Here is a 21,590-nt window from a genome sequence, read left to right as displayed (position 1 = left end):
CCACATGTTTAGTCTTAAACGATCTATCCTTCCCTCTTCTACTGTTACAATAACATTATCCATGATGTCCTCATTCACCAAATCCATTCAAGTGGTCTTCCTCTTCTTCTCCACCTGCAGCTCCATCTCCAACATTCTTTCTCCAATCGAATAATAATTTGACCTCAGCACGTGTGAAAACCACCTACACCTGACCTCTGTCATTTCATCTCCAAAATCTCCAAACTTTCAATCCTTATTTGTCACTGTGATCTGTTTAATTCCAACCCTGTCTTCATTAAAACACAATACATTTTTTTGTCATTTCCAAGGATTCTACTGTACTATGGTAATATCAATGTTATATTGCAACACACCTCGTAATCTATTACTTTGGGGCCAATGGTGTCAAAACTGGAAGTGAAATAACAGGTATGTTTTCTTATTATTTTCAAAGAGCAAAACACAGTGGACACGTGTGGCACATGTGGACCGATGACATGATATAGGAATATTTTTGTGAATGGTACATATATACCACAGACCTTTTTCTATCCATTCATAAAAATTTTCTCGAAAAAAATACTCCCATATAATATTTTTTGTCTATTGCTCCAGAGCGATGACATGAGAAACATTGTTTTCCGAGCTGTCCCTGAACGCGTGCTGAGTCTATGGGAATGATAGTGGAAGGGTCCGGCCTCTGGGTGGGATCTGTGTGATTGATGGTCACCCCCCCGGGAGTGTTTCTCCTCCTCCGCCCCGCTCTCTCTCTCTCTCTCTCTCTCTCTCTCTCTCTCTCTCTCTCTCTCTCTCTCTCTCTCTCTCTCTCTCTCAGAGGGCAGGAATGTGGAAACCGGAGTCCGCTCCTTCAAGCCGTCAGAACCGCTCGTTTCTGGGGGAAATAATCGATCCGGAGCTCCTGTAAACGCACCGCTGAGGTGGGAGTGATCTGTGGACGCACACTTTTCTGGATTTACTATCTCAGGTCGATCGTGCTTCCCTTTTCCGTTTTTTTTTTCCTTTCGACTGAGGAAAAGTTTACATCGAGCCCAAACACAGCTGGAGTCCGCGGATGGAAGCCGCCCCCGTCTCCCAGCATGTAAGCTCTCTGTGTCCGCTGTGTGAAGCGCGCTGCTCGGTCGCACTCAGCCAGGACGCCCGGTGCGCTCCTGGAGGAGGCTGCTGCTGCTGCTGCTGCAGGAAAACACGCTCTCCTTGAAATTACAGCCTATTTCATACTCCGTAACAAAGCACGGCATGTGGTTTCTGTGGGTTTTATACGATCATGAGCTTGAAGTACTATAATGAGCGATCCTGTCTTCCAGATGAAACTAAATAGTCTGTAATTTTGCGCAATAATCCAAATTATTGCAACTTGTCGTGTTGGTTGTCATTGTGTGAACTCATCTCTGTGTTGGACTAAGTCAGTTTGGGATTATTTTTTTTTTAGTATAATTCCTCAAATCACTAAATGGCAGGAGTAACTGCCTCACAGAAATCAAGTATAAAGTTGCATTTGCTTGAATGTTTTTCTAAGATAAAATATACATGAGTACATTAGGTATCCATTTTCCTGAGGGTTCACATGAGAAGCTACTGCTTCACTTCTGTTCACTTAATAAAAAGTGGTTTTACAACGTTTATCCTTCCAGCTAAGCACACATCCTTTTCTTTAACTTCAGTTGATTGCTATTAAAATGTGCACATCTCCTTAAAAACTTAATATTTTCTATTAATCTTCCCTTTTTCTTATTAGGAATCTTCAGTTCTGCAGGATGATGATTGCTGGCTCTTTAGTCCACCATGGACTTTACTCATAGCAGTTGCATTGCATATATGTCCTATGGGTACACCCTCAATTTGGGATAAGTCTGCGCCTAACAGAAAAAAATAAATAAATCAGTGATTGTTTATATTTGTCTTGGAGTAAATTAACTGTACTTGATTCTTTGTTGGAGAATTGTGTTGTTGAAATGTAGACATTTCACACAGCCGAAGATAATTAAAAGTCTGCAATTGCAATGCAGTTGTAGTTCAACAGTAATTAACTCTTAGTAGTCTTTCAGAAAAGTAATTATACTTGAGTATATCCAAGTTCCTTTACTTATAGTTGTACTCAGTTTCTGCAGTGTAATAGTAGTACTTGCACTTTTAGTCTAAACTTCTTTTGTATGTTTCCTCTGTTGATACACCGTGATTTCCTGCCCATTGCTCTTAAACTGATCATTTTTCTTTATTCTGACATTGACGTTTAGAATTCTTATGCAGTGGTTTTAAACAGAATCTCATGAATTATGCAGTTCATTAAATATGTATCGTTTCAATTTAGTGTATTTTTATGGCAACAGAATCAAGCGGAATACATGGAATTCCTAATCATGAAATCCAATTCCATTTTTATTTTTATGGAACAAATTAAACATGGCTGAAACATCATTCTTCTGGATTATGTTACAACTGAGGGTTTCATAGAGTGCATTGATATATCTCTCATTCTTGATGTGTTAATATCAGAGGTGGAAATAGTTATACAATAAAAACAATGTACTCAAAGTGTACTTGTTTTATTTGCTGTGGTGCAGGGTAAACACAAGGAAAATATCAATGTTTTTGAAAAACTGAACTATCTATTACCTATTTGATGTGTGTTTTGTCTGGAGGAGCGGGTGGTATAGTTGGAAGGTTTACAGTTCGCTTGATGATTTTAGCAGACCAGATTTGATACTCTGCAGGCTGATATTGGCCCATGGGCCTTATGTTTCACACCCCACCCTGTATAGAATATCTACCATGTTCAAAGCATATTGACGATGAAGTATAGTAAAACATACAAAAGGTAAGCAAACTTAGATCAAGAGTGGGAATTTTTGATAAGAATAAAGTTATTGGCAACAAACTTGTAGATGAAAAAGTTAGAATTTCAGTTGAAACTGGGGGTGTGTTCAGAGTGGATTTATGATTATATAAGCAGAAATGCTGATTGTCCTGAAGTAGGCATGTTGTAAAGTACTGTCAGTACTAAGGGGTGCTGGAGTAATGCATTACTTCCTGCCCCTGGTTAAAGGTGATGACACAGTGAGAAGCTGAGAGCTTCCAGCCGTGTGTGTCTGTGTTTTATCCCTGCTTGTTTTAATGTGTGTGTGTTTGTGTGTTTGCTCTCCTCCCGACAGGGACCCTGAGATACGGAGAAGGTGAAGACTGCTGGTGTTAAATGTTCACTGCGAGGCTTCCTGCAACACAGCGACTCGTCCCGTAAACTGCCCTTCAGCCCGGTGACCGTGTGAACCCCCCCCCCACCCCCTTTGGCGGAGCGTCGACCATGGCGTCCAGTCTGACGTGCGCGGGCGTGATCTGGGCCCTGCTGTCCCTGCTGTGCGCCGCCGCCTCCTGCGTCGGCTTCTTCATGCCCTACTGGCTGCTGGGAACGCAGATGGACAAGCCGGTGTCCTTCGGCACGTTCCGCCGCTGCTCCTACCCGGTGAGGGACGAGGAGCGGCAGGCCACCGTCATGCTGGAGCAGTGCGGCCGCTACGCCTCCTTCCACGGCATCCCCAGCCTGGAGTGGAGGATCTGCACCGTGGTGACGGGCGTGGGCTGCGGCCTCCTCCTGCTGGTGGCGCTCACGGCCCTCATGGGCTGCTGCATCTCCGACCTCATCTCGCGTACCATCGGGCGCGTGGCGGGTGGCATCCAGTTCGTTGGAGGTGAGGTTTTCTTTTTGTTTTGTTTTGTTTTGAGAGTCTGGACTTTTCAACACTTATTATGATTATGGTTTTTACACAAAGGCTTCACGTTCTCTGTAATTCCTCAGATGTTTGTAGAGATTACGGGTGTTTGGATGGCTTTAATTAACATCTCGTCAAATTTGTTCCCAGCTGGAGTTATAACAAAACATTAAAGTAAATTACACAGCGGGGAAAACGGGGAGGCTCGCAGATCCTGATTCTTATCTTGGCCAACAAACCTGCTGTCAAGCCAGTGTTTCCTCTGGTGCTCCGCTGCACAGGAAATGAACTGTCTTCCAGCGAGACCTCGCTCACGATGCCGGATCATTTTACACTTTTTGCCTTGGAGTTTAACCTTATCATGCCGAGAAATGTATTCAGATTTAATTGGTAAGGATTGTCACTGTGCAACAAGTGCGCGCTTCTGCTTCTTCTTCCAGGAAAACGTCACCCTTCAGCTTTTATAGATTACTGTGTGTTTGGTGGTGTTGGTGAATCTGTCCTGTGATTTGAGAAGTCCTGCTGTAAGGTGCAAACGGGAACGCCCCTCCCTGCATGTGGAACATGCCTCACACGGTGCTGGAGGCCTCATTTTATCATTAAATGAAGGACTATTGCAGATTCCATAGAGCCACACTGAAGGGAACCATTAAAGCAATACTCTCCTCTGTGAATACTTATAGTCGTAACAGTAGAAACTGTAATCGAGTACCAGGGTTAAGGGAAGGGGTTGTTATTACTGAGTGCCAAAGGGGGCCTCATAAATTCCTTTTCCTAAGGGCCTCCCCATGGTCAGAGGCAGCCTGCCTGCAGAGCCCCGTTTCTCTGCTTTTTAAAAAAGTTTCTTTAATGTTCTCATTTCCTAAACCAGCGATGAGCAACTTTCATATTACTTACAGCACAAAAGTTTGATCCAAATTATGACCGAGCACTTTGAAAACAAGCATGGATCAGAATTAGGGCTCCTAATTTAATCGCAGCTTTGATTTATTGCAGTAATTGCAAGTTATTTACCATTGAAATGAGTTTGAAATGTGGTTGTATGGCTTTCCTCGTTACACACCCAATGAGAAAATACATTTTGTCTGGCGGGCTGCAGTGGATGGGGACGGGATGCAAGTTTCCATGTTTCCTAAACCATTAAGGAGTTTTGGTGTAGAAATAAATGAAAATTTAAACCAGATTGCTTCATTCTGAACATCTCTATGGGAAGTTTGCATGTTCTCTCTATGAATGCTTGTGCTTTCCTCCCTCCCACAGTCCACAAGCAGCGGTGTTAATTGGTGGCCGTTCAGGGCCTGTGTGAGCATGTGTGTGTTTCTTTGTGTGGGCCATGTGACGCTGCGCTCGGCTCCAGCCCCCCCGTGACCTTAAGCCGGGTGAAGTGGTTATAAAAAGTAGATGAAAGTGTCCGTGTTGTCTATATTTCATGCACGTGGCTTTGTCGTGTGTGGCTCGGGTTCCAGAGGTTTAGGATTGGGCTCACGTATTGTAAATATAGAGGGACATATAATTTGATGAGGAAAAACAACCTTCAGAGCAAGGCTGAGTCTTATAATACTTTTCCTGCATTTTGCTGCGACCAGTAATTTTCTTTGCCCACTCTCGTACAGACAGCAGACGTCTGGCATCAATTCATATTCTTTTGTTTGGAGTTTGACTGGTGAGATGATGGAAATGAAGGGGGGAAAAAAACTGTGCTTATGAACACGCCCAAAATATGTCATTCTGCTCTGCAGGACTCAACATTTAGAAAGTCACTCAGTTTTTTTCTCTCGGTCTTGTTCACTCTGTAGCTCCAAACCCTCAAAACATCTTCTTTTGCTGTTTGTTTGTTTGTGTGAGGACAGTGCTTGGACGCGCCTCCCGGCGCGGGCGTTGTTTGTGCGCGCTGTTGGTTTTGCTCACGTGCACGCACACGCACGCTCGCAGGACGCGAGGTCTGAGAAAAGGCTGCATTTGAAGCTGCGAGTCTCTCCCTGCCCTAGTTTGAGGAGCTGCAGCGCTCCAGCCCTCTCATTAACTCTTGCGTACTGTAGATCGCCACGGTCCTCGTCGCTTCAATAACAGCGATGTGACCGAGAAGCAGTCTGCAGGCGGATTTGACACAGCTGACAGGTTGTTTTTTTTTCGTTTTTTTTTTGAGAATTATGTGTTTAGAGTGGACTAACACAACATGCCAAGTCCTGGATAGAAAAAAGGTTTAACTGCTCAGGAACATCAGTATTAATGAAACGGAGGATGACTAAGGTGAAGGCTGGCTGCTTTATTCTGAAATGTGCACTTTTATGTAAGGAAAGCTGCGTTTAATCTCACAGCAACCTCATGCACAGCTTTACTGCAAGCTGCTATTTTTGGTGACAGGATTAAAAAAAAAAATTCCTGTCTATCTTTTTTCTTCTTTTTTTTTTTTAAGATTTGTCTCTTTCTTGGAGTCACAAATCCAGACGTGCAGGAGTTCAGGAGGAGGGAGTCAGAGGAGGCAGCGTGCAATACAAGGGATGAGATCTCTTTAAGTTTTTGAGCCAAAGGGCAGAGGCGTCTCTGAAGGGCTCAGTGGAAGCAAAGTGGAACGAGCCGTTCAGTCCGTTGTCTTCTGTCACCTACAACACAAGGATGCACAATGGAGCAGAAGCAGCGGGAAAACACCAAACAGCTAACTGTTTTACTGGTTTTAATCCCAAAAACTGCCTACTTCTCCTGACTGATAACATTATTTAACAGTTTATGTCCAGTAGACAAAACTGACATGAGAGCTCTGACTTCATCAGTTGCGATAACCACCCAAAGTCATAATTATTAAACTTTAGAACTGTTAAAAAAAAATACAAATCAAGGAAATCAAAAATCAATCAATCTGATTTTGTTTTTATGACAAAGTTTTCAAGTTAAAAAAAAAACATTTTTTGTCAACAAAAACTGGACACGACAATGGTTCACAGACTAGAGCCACTGTCAGTGCAACTTTTTGAAAATGCGCCGACTTTGATGAAACGGGAGAAAAAGCAACTTCTCTGAAACACTGCTACTGCACGTGCGCACACAGCCGTAGTAAATGGTTCCTCTTCACGTGCACTACGAGATGAAAAGAGTGTCATGGCTCCCAGTCCATGTTCTTCTGGAATCCTAATCCAACTTCATTCTCTGTCCATGCGATTGTCCGCGTTCTCGCCATTGTGGGGTTTCAGGCAACTGGTCCTACATGGCAACTGCAGCATTTTCAGTGCTTCTCCTGTTTGCGTGTAAACAGACATTGTTTTAAGACTCAAAACCTTTTCTGGAACGAAAACACAGAGTAGGATGTGTTTAAAATGTTGGCGTATAAACGGGGCCTTAACTTGGTCAGTATCAAAGATTTCAGAGATGAAACTCAACGATAAAGTGGATCAGCGGTCAGTAGTGACACATATATAACAAAAAGGCCCCTTCAGATATCCTTTATGCTGCGTGAGATTTTTCATTTTTCCATTTACACTCTCTTCTCGTATTAGCGGTGAACCTGTCTGAGCAACAAAGATCTGCGGGGGTGTGACAGATATGTCCGCTGAGGAGTGTGGTCAGGTTTCAGTGATTACCGGGAAGAAGCGGTGGACTAAAAGTCGCGGACAGTTTTTTTTTTCGAGGCAGTGAAAGTGAAGTCAACCTCATGATTTGCTGGCGACGTCGGTGTCATGTTCCCTCTTTGTGCTTTTGTCTGCTCCTGTTGAAAGCCGCTAATGAAGAGCATCTCCTGCCAGAGAGGCCGGCGGCCTCCGGGCTTCCACAAGTAAAACATCCACTTTATATCTCCCTGTAATTTATCTCACTCTCCTGAAACAGATTAAGGCTGAGAGGACTTATCTTTGCTTTATCTCATTAGCTGCGGCCCTGACAGAAAGAGTTTTAACAATAGCTATTATTGTTGCCCGTGTTGTTGTTTACCTCTTATAATGCTGTTTTCCTCCCCGTTCACTAAAGGCAAGGTTGTTCCAGAGCTTGTTAATTGCTAATGGCGCAAGCCCAAATTTCCTCTAGGACAAAGAGTTTTCCGAGTCTCAGTATGAGAGCATGAGACCGTTCTGGCTCATAAATCAAAGCTCGGAGAGCTTCTACGTCTGCTTACATTCAACAACTGCCTTCGCGCTGGCTTCTTGTCTTAGTTATGCAGGAGTGCGGCTTCTAAACGGTTGTGCCACAGACGAGAGGTTCAGACATTAAAAGATTCTTGACTTGGATTTGGTTGTCAGGGATTTTGTTTCCTCCCCCCCCCCCCCGCTGAGCTTCGCCTTGTCTTTTTGGGGGTTTCAAGCAGAGCTATGCGCTGCAGGAGCAAAGCTATTTAACATTTGTTTTCAGTAGACATGTATCAAGCACATTTTGTACGTTTCCACTTTGCATGATAATTTCCCTCAGAAAAAGGCGTTCTGAGTCGTCGGACGTTTTGATGTGTGACCGTCGTGACGGCTGACAGTTTGACGGCTGCTGCGATCGGATCTTGGTGCTTCTGTCAACAATGAAATTCTTGGGTTTAGTCGGTTTCTAATGGGGTTTATTTCCTAATGAGATGCACAGTAGTAGTTTGGGCTTTTAAAAATGGAGCCATCTCGAAGGCTTCTGGGATTGTTTGGAAAATCATTGGCACATCACACACAACACACACGCACACACACACACACACACACGAGACGAGAAAAAGGAGACAATAAGGGAAAGAGGTCACTTTTCAAAGAGAGCGGGCCTCTCTTTGCAGATTGTATGGGATGTGCTTTCTTCAAAGACTTCAGGGATGACTTACAAAGCTCTCTTAAGATTGCCATAAGTGGGCCGTACGCCGTTTGGTGCTCATTTAAAAGATAAAACAAAAAAATGTCAATGACTGCAACAACATGGCAGTTCTCCTGGGTGAAGGATGCTGATCATGTGAGGCAGATTGAGACTACTGAAGTAGTAAAAAAAAAAAAAAAAGGAAAAAAAGGAAAGTGTGCCATAATCGGGGTCTTTTTACTATTTACTCGTTTTCTGGCTCTTAATTCCAACCCATTCTCCTCCAGTCGGGACTCATGTGTCGCCACCACTTCCCAAAGGACTTCAAATATGTTTTCAAATCTGGAGATATTTGAAAGCGCTCCATCACTGGCTCAGACTGCCTCTCAGACCAGATCGAATTTAGAGATTTCTGTGACGGCCATGTGCTCTGAATTGGCCCAGAGATTTTGTCTCAGATCTCAAAAACCTTGTCTGAGACAGTCTAATTCACGCTCTGTGTGACCGGCTTTAGGGGATTAGAAGGCTTGGGTTATTTCCCGATGCCAAATGAAACCTTAGCTTACAAGTGAAATCGCAAAAATCATTTGAAAACTGGCAGGAAACAAAGCAAATTTGCATGCAAATGTGGAGTAGTGTGACCTAGTTTTCTCCACACCTGATGAAAAAGCTTCTCGCTCTGTTTTCTATCATAACAAAGACTAATTAGGTATTGTTGCTGTTTGCAAAATAAGAAAAGATAAAGGAGGATCTGTTGCTATAATACCAACAAACACTGAATTACAGCTACAAAATGTGAGAGGAATTCTCTTAGATTAATGTTCGACACATTATTAAGGCAGAAAGATCGTAGTTTGAAGTTGTCCATTAAATGATCAACTGCAACTGATAATTCAGTTCATGTCACACAAACAAATGTTCTCTTTTTGTTCTGTTTGAGGAAGTCTGCTCAAATAAGAGCCGTTTTCATTCAGAAAGCAAATCTGCTGGAGGTTTGAAAGGCAGCGAGGAGCATCAGCGATGGTGTAGCAGTGAGATGAGCGACTCCATACAGAGGATGGATGGATGGATTAATGGAGAGTTACTGATGAATTGTTGTTCCACGACGACCTGAAATCTCTCATAACGTTGCCTTTGCCTTGACCTGCAGGGGATGTCAGCTGGACCTGAACAGTTTCCCCTCTTGATAAAAATGTCAGGGACCATTGCGACTCGAGGCCGCCGAGGGGAAGCTAATATTTCACTGAGAATGTGTTGAACTGCCGCGTCCTTAAAAGTGAAGGTGAAGTGAGAAGACGGGTATCATGATGCACGAGCAGGCTGGAGTTTGTTTGAGCAAGTCTGCAAGGTGCAAACAAAGAACTTCACACGGGCCGCCGCTCCGGACGAAGCGCGGACCTGGGAGGAGCCGTCGTTTCCCACAGGGATGTGGAACGAGTTCGGAATCGCTCCACGCAGCATTTTCGCGGCCTCAAGGGAAGGTTGTGGTCAGCAGGTAATCTATGCAGTCTAATTTTGTCTGTCATTGTTGGGGTTAAAAAAAAGAGCTGAGAAAACTCATGCCATCACTGCAGGATGGGCTAAAAGCATTTATTATTGATTAGAGACATTAAATGTCTATTACATTAAATATTAGCCCTGGGTTCTGACAGCTCTTTGATGGAATGAGATCAGAAAAATGTGGGTTTTCACACAGATCTCTTCTTCCTGCTCCCCTGTGAGGTCTTTCAGAGTGAGATGACAAACTTGTAATTTATTTGACATACATTTATCTTTTGACCACTTGCAAAAGCTTTGGATTTTGAGTTTTTCGTCTTTCTCAAAGCAAATTTGGAGGGGCGCTTCAAGCTTCAAACAGACTGGAAGTACAAACGGAATTTAATAAAAGCAGATGAAGCCATTTTAGGCGGTTTTGTCTGAACTAAGTAGGGGTTGTGTTTGTGTGTGTTTATAAGGGAACAATGGGGGACGTACTGGCGCGTGGCTTTTTGCAGTTTGCACAGACTCACTGGTTGAATACTTCCCACAGCAGCATGCAGTTTGCAGTTGATTTGAAATATCGAATAATTGGCCGCGTTGCCTTCTGGGAGGGCTTCTCCGTTTCGTGTTCTGGTTGACTGGCTCTGTTTACACCTCTGCGCCAGCAGCTCATTTGCCCACGCTGGTGTGGGACGTCGGTAAATGAGCAAGCCGCGATGCACCCGACACGCATTCAGCAAGTTTTCACCTTTGCTACAAGTGTATCACTTTCTGGACCTCTTCTGTTTTCCTTTGCAGTGTCGACTAATCACAAATACACAGTATCCTGGTCACGTTGCGCACAAGACGGTTGATCGTTGGTGGGTCTGTCTTCACTTCCTCCGTGACTTAAAGGGTACATCAAGGGCATGAGCACCAGTGACAAATTTAAAGGCATGTAAATAAATTACAGATGGGCGGCCTTTGTGGCTTCCGTGGTGTTGCCAAAGGCTATTTGGCACAGCGGTGTGTTGTCCTGTTTGGGAGCCATACCAGCACAGCCAGGAGCTTTGTCCTTGTGTCGGCTCCGCCGGCTCCTGCCAGCTGGATCCCGCCCAGACCCAGACTGTGTGTTTCCATTCTCCTCTCAGCAACACCACTCGTTTTCAAGAGGTGCAACAAAACCAGACCGCATCCTCGTGAGCTGGGGCCCGGGGATGAAGAGCTCATCTTTCCGGGGGGACGTCCTGTCTGGAGCGCCGTCTCGCTCTTGACAGTCATTGTTTTGATGGTGTCGGATCACGAGACGTTTCCGGGGTGACGGGTACACATCTCCCGACGTGCCGCGTTATCCTTTCCGCTTCCAGAACTTATCTGTATTCCTTCCTCCTCATAGTTCTGCCAGCTAGGTGTGATGATGATGGACTACACTGTCTCATCTGTCACATCGGCGTTGCATAAAACTAATGAGATAGCGCCGGCCCATATGTCTGAGGAAAAAAAAAAAACGCCAGGACTTCTCACTGTGGACAAGAGCCTTGTGTAATGATGTTTGGAGCAGTGTTTTGCTCTTCATTGCTTACGTTTCCAGCCTCTGATGGTTATAAAGTGCTTGTCTCTTCCCTGGGGTTGATTGATCACCTAAAGCACAGACCTCTCTCACACTGTAATGCGCTTTTTCAGCCTGGAAGCAGTTTCCCCCCCCCCCCCCCCCCCCCCCCAACATACAGTCCTCGAAATGCTCGCGAACACCAACACAAGGGTGCTTGGAGTCAGAAAGCAGTGAAACGTAGCCTTCGTAGCCTTCGTAGCCTTCGTAGCCACCGTATTCACTTCTCTTCACTCAGATGTTGCTCTCTGCTTCAGGAACTCCCTCCTCCAACAACTGACTTGCCCCCTTTTCGAGTATTTCCCCTGCTGGTGCTCCCTGTGTTTAACTCTCTATTTCAAGCTATTTCACCTTTTCCCCAAATTCTGCTTCATGTCCACCCGTCTGTGTCCCGCCCCCACCCCCACCTTCCTCCTCCATCTCATAGTTACTGTACACTGCCAGCAGAGAAATAATAAATAGCTGGGGTCAGCACTCAGTGATCCACAGAGAAGTCACCAGAACAGATTTAAAAAAGAAAAAGAAGAAGAGGAGAGAGACAGAAAGAGAGAGACAGGAGCGGAAAGCCTAGCATCAACAGGGATTTTGTTCTGTCAAACAGGAAGTCTGGGAAACTAAAGGACAGACGGAAGGGTTGTTTCAGTCTATTCCCCCGTTAAGTCGCTGTTTTCGCTGCCATAGTCACGGTCGTGCTGCACGTCGGGTTGTTGCTTTGTGGCGGATTCGCTCTGTCTGCAGCTGGAAACTGACATCGCCAACATTTTGGGTTTTATCCGGTTCAGATTAAACTGTTGGGTGATTAGATAATTATAGTTATTTGAGATCATTGTTATCATAATTTGCATCGTTATCAAACACAATTTTGGTAATTAGTTGATGAGGAATTAAATGACTAAAGTTTGGTTTCAGCCATTCAAACCTTTTTTTTTTTTCTTTGATTTCATTCAGCCTTTATCTGACCAGGTAAATCCCATTAAGATCATAATAAATAATTGAGTTCTGCTTGAAACAGCAAGTAGCAGAAAAGCCTCAAAATGTATTTTACAAAACATTAGAATTACATTTGAGTCACACTCTGTTTATCCAGGGCTCATGGAGGAATATGGTAGGTTTTTTTTTTATTTTGAAGAAGCTCTTTGAATGTATTGTCATAAAAGACCTTGACGCACACATTTAGGTTTAATAAAAACACCAAAGGAAGCATCAACTTTTACCCTTCAGCAGTTTTACCCTTCAATGATTTTATTGTGTTACTTAGGCATGAATATTATTCATTACAGTAGAGTATTCCTATTCTTTACCAAGCAGTGTCTCTTTATGAAAGGAATCAAAGACCTATCTCATGCATATGTCTCTATTAAAGCCTTAAAAAATTATAATCATACAGCGAGAAGCTTCGTACTACTTTCTAATTTTAGCATGTTGACATGTATACTCATGCTAATGATGTTTATGAAAGCTGCCTTCTTAGTGTGTCGACATGCGGAAATGTACTTGTTAGCATTAAATAAACACTGCAGCTGAGGGTGAATAGTTTTTTATTTCAGGTGTATGGTGGAAATTATGGTATTCTTGTGAAATAAACACATGGAAATATTGATGCAGATGAATTCAGAGGTCATGTTTTCCATCACTTATTGATTTATTTAGCAATCACTGGACAAATGGGAAACATATAGGTCGGAAAGTATTTCATGATTTGATGAAAGTTTGAATTATCTTCTTTTTTTTTTGCTGTATGTTTTCAAGCAATAAATATTCACTGTATTCGTTTTAACAAAAAAGCTATTATAAATAAGCATATTTCATATTGCAATGTGGTAGTTTTCTCTGCTTACTGTTAATTTCTGAAATTGTGACATGATGACTTTTAACACTTAACAAGAAAAAAATTACTATACAAAAAATATGAGACTTTTCCACTTTTTGATTTGGTAGCAGCAAGTGTCAATCTTTCAACGCTTCTATTTCTGAAATTTCGATTTCAAAAAGACTTCTATCAGAACTCTGACACGAGCTCTGGATCCAGCTGTAGCAGTCTGAGTTGAGGAACCTCTGGAGATTTCCTCCACTGAGCAGCGTAATGAACATTGACTTATCGATGATACGTATAGATTATTTAATAATTGCAAAATAAAGAAATCCTCTTCTGGTACCTCCTCTGGATTAACACTTCACCGTTCTTGCAGACAAGGTAAGCAAAAATTATTTATCAAACCAGAAATAAACTATAGAGAACAAATTCAGATTTTTTTTTTTTTATTCCATAATTTGTGAATTGTGAGTTTAGTTTAATGCAGAAAATTTGGTTATTCTGCATACTTTGACTTTAACTATTCATTTACTGCTGTAAAAGCAGTTCTTTGAGCTATTCTGTCACGACACCGGGACACTTTGCTCTCAGGTGATAATGAAGAATTACAGCAGTCACAGTTAAACTCACACTTTTCCACTGCGCGTCATCCCAACAAGTGTGCAGCAGCTGTTAGAAACAGGAAGTAGAAATGTAGGACGTAGCGGGTCATTACATCTTATTAAAACGTTCACTCTCTAAACTACGCCTTCCTTTCAAAATCAGATCTGGACTCTGAAATAGAGACCCAGGCCTTGTTCGCTTGACAATGTTTCAAGTGAAAGTTTATCGTTTTTGCGTTTCAGTTTCAGAAAACTTTTCCGTTTTCATGGTGATGGCAGAAACACAGTTTTCATGTTGTTCCACAAGTTGGCACTGATTAATGTTTTTATAATGAAGCAGCACACACACACACACACACACACACACACACACACACACACAACCATATGGTACAAACATTTAGCAGTGGGAGGGCGCAGACATTAGTACAGATAGATGATCAAGTTGGATGGATTGCTCTCATGGATGATTTTCAACAATAAAACTCCCAAGAGCCAGGGCAGTATGTAGTGGCAGTCATGACACCCATTGTTGTTGTCTATCTACTCCAGCATGTGCGGAACTGTAGCAACAGCATTTTACAAAATTTTCCCCCACAAGTGCCCACAGAGACAAGTCAAAGCATTTTCAAAAGTTCCACCTTCAGAGTTGCTGTTAAAAATGTCAGTGGCTCTTAGCATTGTTGTGTGAACAGACAGCCTAAACGCAACCAAAGTTTTACGTGAAGACTTGAAAATATTGTGTAAATCGGGCTGCAGACTGCTTTATTTACAAAACTGTTCTGAAATCTAACTAGAAATGCAGATCCAGACTCTTTAAACCGACCTTAAAGACCAGACTCAAGGCCTTGGCTCTTTGTACTTGACCTGACCTCTTTCAACGACACCAGCACTCCTTAATCCAGACCCAGACTCTTTAAAATTAACCTGAATTCTTTGAACCAATCCCCATAAACAGAGGAATTTCTGCAAGACAAACAAGCAAGTTAAAGGGTTAACAGAGGACTTGTCACGTCTTTGCTACCAACACTTAAAACAATGCATGTGTGAATGCATGAATCAGTGCTTGGACAGATGCTGAGCAGATGGTAGAGGCTCCGCTGTTCTCTGTTGCTTGTGACACACGTTGTGGAGGGCGTGTTTGGTGTCAGTGCCCTTGCCTGTACAAATAGTGAGCAATGCCTTAGTCACGGGAACGGGAATACGCTCCATCCAACAGGAATACATGCAGAGGACAAGAAAAGGGATGGAAAAAAAAAATACCTGTATCACTCCATGTTATGTCTAATTAGGACTGAAGAAGACAAAAAGCCCACGTTTGACCTGTTAGACGTCTCTCAGGGAATCGGGGGGCCATGAGTCGGCTGAATAAATGAATAAGTATGGATCGGATGGATTGGGTGTGAGCCCTGTGGGATGAAGCAGTTTGCTCAGTATTCATACCCTGTTTTACAGTCTCGGAGGCACCGTGTCTTTAACACCACACTTAATTATACGCTGCTCCTCCCCGTGAGGGGAATGTGAGGTCAATACTTTTTTGGTGCCGCTTTCTCATAGGTCAAACGGCTCTATGATGAAAAAACAGAATGGATGTATGGAGGCAGAGTAAGACAGAGAACGCTACTTTATTGAAGAAATCCTCACCGATTCTCTGTCTCACAGATAGATATATAACTTAATCCAAAGAGACAATGCAAACCCTCACTTAGGAGCCAATCGTTCTCTCCTCTGAGTTGTGGACGTCTCGTTGAATTTGACTCGACACGTCCGAGTCCGTGCTCGGCTGGAAAAAGCCAGGAATAGCACAAAGTGCAGCACGGGAACAGCACAGCTCTCGTGGAAGGTAATGTGTTGGAAGAGAGTCGCCTCTGTCTCCGGGAGAATTAGATCAGGGTCAGCGTGCAGCTCCGGGAGGAGGCCCCGGACCTCAGTGGGTCACTCGTCTCAGCCGGCCAGGAACCGGGAACAGGTGGAGGTGGTGTAAAAGCCAGCTGGAGATTAGATCCGGAGGCAACAGGGGGTCACCTGTGAACTGACATTTATCTGTCAAGAGTGGTCTGCGCTCCGTTAAGGACGTGGTGACAGGAGTAACATGTGAGAAAAAGAGCCTTTTTCAAGTGTGAGTGTGTTGCTTCGTGTATCTCTGTGGCGTTTCTGCAGAGAGTCTCCAGATTAGTCTGCATGTGGCCGAGTGTATTAATGTCCTGTCTGCTGAGGCCCGGCTCTGACTTTCCTGTCTGCCTTGAGGAATGCAGGGAATCCGGGGTAAATATATTCTCCTGCCCACCCCCACCGGGTGTGACAATTATATTATGACTGGCTTTTAATGAACATACTGGCTTTGAATTGCATAGTGGGTCAAATCCATATTTAGTGTGTGATTATGAATGATAACAGAGTAAAAGAGATCATCCCCTGCCTGTTTAGCTTTTATAAATTAAAGACGACAGCACCCTTGAATGCTGTTTTGTTTGGTGATCAATATGAATAACTTTGAAGTGGGAAAAATGTGCAGTGTGAGCTGTTCTGAAGCCTTTTAAAGAAAAAAAAATATCCATCAAGGGCACCTTGGTGTAGTAATAAGCAAAATGCCACTCCTATCATTACCATGAAATGACAACCCTGTAATTGTGCCACAAAAAATTACGTCTCAGGGAATAAAAATGTGCATGCTTCAGTTTTTATAAGGCTGACACAAGCTGAGGAATAATCCCCGTTTTGCGGCCCGCAGCTGTACTCGTGTAGCTTACTGGGGAGGGTTTAGTGTTTGGGTCGAAGTTAGCTTTGCTCTGACTTCCCAGACTCTCATTCCAGCTGGTCGGCAGCAGTTGGGTGGGCTTTTCTCATTACGGGATCTGGTTTCCACAGCAGCAGGGGGTGCAGAGCCATCGGGAGAGGGGGAGCGAGGGAACGAGGGGAGGGAGAGAGGGTCAACATTTGGAGAAATCTCCGGAGTCTTGTGGCGGCAAGGGGTCCATCGCTTAAGATAAACAGGCTAAGCTACGACTTGTTTTCACATCCGAGAATCCATACGCTGCTGCTCTAATGATAGCTTGGCTCCCAAAGTCTATTTTTGCCCTCCTCGGGCTGATTGTTGTCAAGCCTCCACGGTTAAACGGCACCTTGTTGACTGGCCTTCAGGTGAACCCGAAAGAGAGGAGGAAAAAAAAAAAAAGAAAGAAAGAAAGAAATCAGCCACAGTAGCGAAGCACAAAACCCAGCATGAAAGAGGTTCAAGTTGGCCATTAATCCTATCTACCTAACAGACAAAAGCGCTGAGAGTGCTCCTGAAAAAGAGCCCCCAAGACAGGAAGTCCATTCATTTCGCCGCGCGACAAAGTGGCTGGTTGTGTTTCAAGTCCAAGATGTAACCTTGTAAAAGCATAACGCAAAGTCTGAGGAATGCTCAAAGTAAGCTTCGTGTCAGGGGGAGAGTTAGAGGAGGCTATAAAGAGGACGGGAGGCTGCTTCACCCATATTTGTATCTGTTTGTGAACATGAGCCGGAGCTGATGGCCATACATGGGGCTGTCGTGATAAACAGAGCTGTGTGGAAAAAGATGGAGCAATTCTGGCCGTCCAACATGAAAGACAGACGACTGTGGACGTCTCACAGTGAGAGAAATACTGACTTCCTCCTGCGCCGCACTCTGAGCTGCATCTTCCTACAACCAATAGAAAAGGAGCAGAAAATGACAAGACAATCAGAGTAATTTTCACTTGGAAACAAAACAATATTTAGAGGATTCCAAAGGAGCTAAAATGTTGAACCACGTCAACGTTTTCCTGCTTCTTCCACACTGAGCTTTTTAACTGTTGCCTAAATGCTACGAGAGCAACATTCTCGGTTTATTCTCTTTAATTATTCCCTGAAGAGATTGTGCACTCGGGCTTACCGTAGCACCCTGAACTTCACTTATGTAGCATGTCTCGCCACTTCAGCAGTCTCAAAGCACTGCACACTCTTCCTCTCACACTCACACACCGGGCGATAATGTTGATCACAGCGAAAATGATTTGCAATAAGTCGACTTCTGCATTTGGTGTCTTTGATGTCTGTTTTTAATCAAATGTGCGGCATTTCAAAAGAGGTGCAGTTTGTTGACTGTGTCATTTTCAATGTATTTTTTCATGAGCCATAAACCAATAAACTGTGAATTTGAGATATATTGTGCAGCCATACTTAACAGAAAGCAGCAATAAAAGCCCAATGACTTAGTGTCGCCATGAACAAACTTTTAAATCTGTAGAATCGCACCATTTCTACATTTCTTGAACTATTAAATACAGACAGAAAGTTGTTGGTATAAACTGGAAATGGGAAGCTAAATAAAGGACTTGCCGCGACTTGTCGGGTCAGGTGTAGTTTACGAATACCCATGTGGTTGTTGGTGGATACCAGTATCAGCAGTGATACCTTATCTCGTCCCTCACCTGTTATAAGAGCGGAGAACATTAGCGAGACAATCTGCCCTCAATGCCCACTCACTCCTCCTCCGCCTCCTCCTCCCCTCCTGCCCTTTCCGTGCACTTTATTACCATTAGTCACATATTCTCTCCTCGATTTTCTCTTCGCTTCCTCCTTCACTCATGTGTATGAATAGAAACAAAATGTCACCAAATGGAAAAGGAAAGCTGAGAGATCTGCTTCTTTCCAAAGGCATCGTGGGAACAAAGGTAGTCTTTGATGGAGCGGAGGGACTTTACTGTGTGCTCTGGTTCTGGCTCCGGACCGCTCGGATTCCCCTCGGTGTTCCCAGGGCTGAGAAACCATCGATATCCAGACTGAGTGTGGGTTTTTCTATCGCTACCTGAGATTATTACAGGAAGTTTTTTCTTTGGTGTGATATAATATCATCCTACGATTGAACTCAAAGCTTTTCCATCAAATATTGCAGCTTTTGCTGGAGCTGGCTCACGACTTGATGTCTGTAGCGGGAGGCGGTGTCGATGAATCGAATGATTAAATATGAGTTATTCTCAGGCTTTACAGACTCCCCAACATAATGAAAATGCCAATCTTCACTGAATAGCTAGCTCCCAGATAATACAAACACCACTGACTGCCGCCGTCCGGCTGCTTTTGGTTGTGGCTTTCATTTTAAATGAAGCCTCGCAAGATGAAGTAATCTAAATCCATTCAAAAGCAAAAATGGGATCAGATTTATATTTTTTTTTTTCAGGCAGCCTGAGCAGCTGTAATATCCAGCATCTGTGGAACGTATTGATTCCTCTAAAATGACCACGCAACCTCCTGTTGTAGCCCGACTCCCTGTATTCTACCATGATTATGTGGGCAAATTGGAAGGAAGGCAGAAAGCTTTTAAGTGAGACAACTAAATACAAGGGTGTCACCTGTTCAGATGAAGCCGAAGCGAAGATTTGTAATTATATAAACATCGTATGTGCAGCCAAGCCCTTGGGAGGTGGACCTTGTTGCTCCTTTGCCCGCAGTATCACTCACATCTACTTATCTGCAGTTCCGCCAGCTAAGACTTGATTATTACTGAATGTGTCACTATCACGACTGTCCTGATAGTGCTACTCTGATGCCAATCCTTTGTTGGTATTTCCCTCTGGGCAACTTCCTTTTCTGCCATCTGTCTCCACGCAGGAACATGTGAATGTAGCTTTGAAAGGAAAAACTGCTCTTGGCTCGTTCACAAAGCACACATTCGGAGTGATTATTCCAGGGCGAGATTACACAAATACGGGAAGATTCGGTCGATTGCTTGTCCTCACAGCACAGTTTCGGTGACTGGCCGGACGGATCTGACAGAGGGGCAGCAGGTTAGAGGTCCCTGTTATTTTTCCTAACATCGCTGAATCTCTGAGAGCTGCTGGCTCAGGAGGCAAAATCCTCCAAAGCTGTTCTGCTCAACAAGCTTCAGCCTGACCGTGATGTGCTTCACCATCTGACATTTGAAGATAACCGCAGAGCAAGCAGCTGGACGGACTGTGGGTATCTTTTCTTTTTTTTTTTTCTGGGTGTGTTTTTTCCCAGGCCTCGCTTGTGATGGATGCCGAATAGCTCATCATGTGCAAAAAGGGAGATAATAGAAGTCAAGAAGTTACAAACGTTTGGGCTTGCTGATAGCGCGGTGCAGCCCTGCTGTCACTCACTCTCCGGAGCGGACAAAGTGTCGCTTCTAAGTTTGGATTGATATCCGTCTCTTTGATCTTCCTGCCACAGCAGACTGAGTCATGAGTCGATCCACACGTTTTTCTTACTCCTCCGCCGCGGCAACGGTGAGTGTGAGCCGGGTTCATCTGGTGATTTGCACCGAGCATCACACAAACGCCGCGGTGACATCAAGGTTAGACGGAGACACATCAGCTGGAGTGACTCCGGCTGCATGCGCAGACTGTCAATAAAAGCAGAGACGGCTGTGTAGTGTGCAGAGACCCCACAACCCCCCGCTGGGCTCCTGCCTGTAAATGTCGATCCCGAGCCTCCGATGTGTCTGAAGCGCTGTGATCGGTTAGCGTCAAAACTTCCCAGCCAGAGCATTTGAAGGGCACTGGATATTCAATGGTGGATTTCAAGCACTCCGTGACATACGAGCAAACATACCACCGAAAAATTAAATTTGCCAATTTTTATTTAGGTTCTATTTTGTATTTTTTCATTTATGTCTTGATCTATGCCAATTTTTTGGTCAAAAAGCTATTCTAATATTTTCTGTCACTGTGAAATGTTAACAAATGTTTTGTGCACTTTAGGTTTATTTTTCTAAATCTGCAAACATTAGGCTTACAGCTGTGCTGGGTTATCCAGATGTACCAACAGCAGTAAAGCAGCTCAAAATGGGAGGCTTTGTAAAGCACATTTAGTGAAGAACGGCTGCTGTCACCGAAGCCTTCTTACCAATATAAATCCAGGAGAGAAAAAAAATCATTCAATGAATTACAAGACATTCACATGACACATAAATGATTTACAGATGCTGCTGGAGGCAAAGCTTCTTTGTTTCTTTCATGTATATGTATGCTTCCACTGCTCCACTCCTGCTGAGCTTATTTATTTCCTCCTAATGCCATAGATGGCATGCATGGATACCGTAATAATGTTTTCACCAGAAATTCAAAGGGAGTTGACTTCACCCGATCAAATTTGATATCATGCCCTCATTTACAAGCTCCAGATGTAGCAAGTGTTAAACTCAGGGGATTACCACGATGGCAGCGTCTGTGCAAAGCTTGAAACATTACTCAACCAGTTAAGAACAAGTCAAAACTGGTATGCTGTTCCAGTCATGCTATTTTTGTATCTCATTGCGATGGTGGATGTTGTACCGGGTGGTGTAAATATTCTAGTTGATGCAGTCATCGCCTCCAGTGCAGTTCAGTTCAGTTTGAGACCCAAGTTTATGAGTCCCACTGTGACATCTGTTAAATCTATATGATTTCTAAAGATGCAGTCTGCAGAAGGCTCGGTGAGTCGTTTTGCATGTAAGAAAGAGGTAGAGAAAAAACAAACGAAAAACATGCGTACTTACTGGCTGCTGATCTGTGCTGGATATTTCCTCTTTGATGAAAGCACAGCTGTATTATGTATGTTGGCAGATGCTTCCTGAATGATTGAGCCAAGTTTTGGATTGAGCTGCAGTTCTTGATTAAAGTCAAGACAGCGCTCCTGAAGAAATACATACGAAGTTC

General features: G+C 43.7%; 1 protein-coding gene across 1 annotated transcript in view; it reads left to right on the top strand.

Moving 5' to 3' along the window:
* Positions 1-797: 797 nt before the first annotated feature.
* Positions 798-21,590, top strand: part of LOC115401196 (LHFPL tetraspan subfamily member 6 protein) — a 52,010-nt gene continuing 31,217 nt past the window's right edge. Inside the window, exons 1-2 of the mRNA XM_030109414.1 lie at positions 798-1,081; positions 3,153-3,686. Coding sequence (XP_029965274.1) covers positions 3,302-3,686 — 385 coding nt within the window. The 5' untranslated portion in view covers positions 798-1,081; positions 3,153-3,301. The remainder of the gene's footprint in view (positions 1,082-3,152; positions 3,687-21,590) is intronic.

The sequence above is a fragment of the Salarias fasciatus genome, chromosome 14, assembly GCF_902148845.1.
Source record: "Salarias fasciatus chromosome 14, fSalaFa1.1, whole genome shotgun sequence".
NCBI classification, from domain to species: domain Eukaryota; kingdom Metazoa; phylum Chordata; class Actinopteri; order Blenniiformes; family Blenniidae; genus Salarias; species Salarias fasciatus.
Note: the sequence above shows the minus strand (reverse complement) of the source record. Positions and strands in the feature narration are given on the sequence as shown.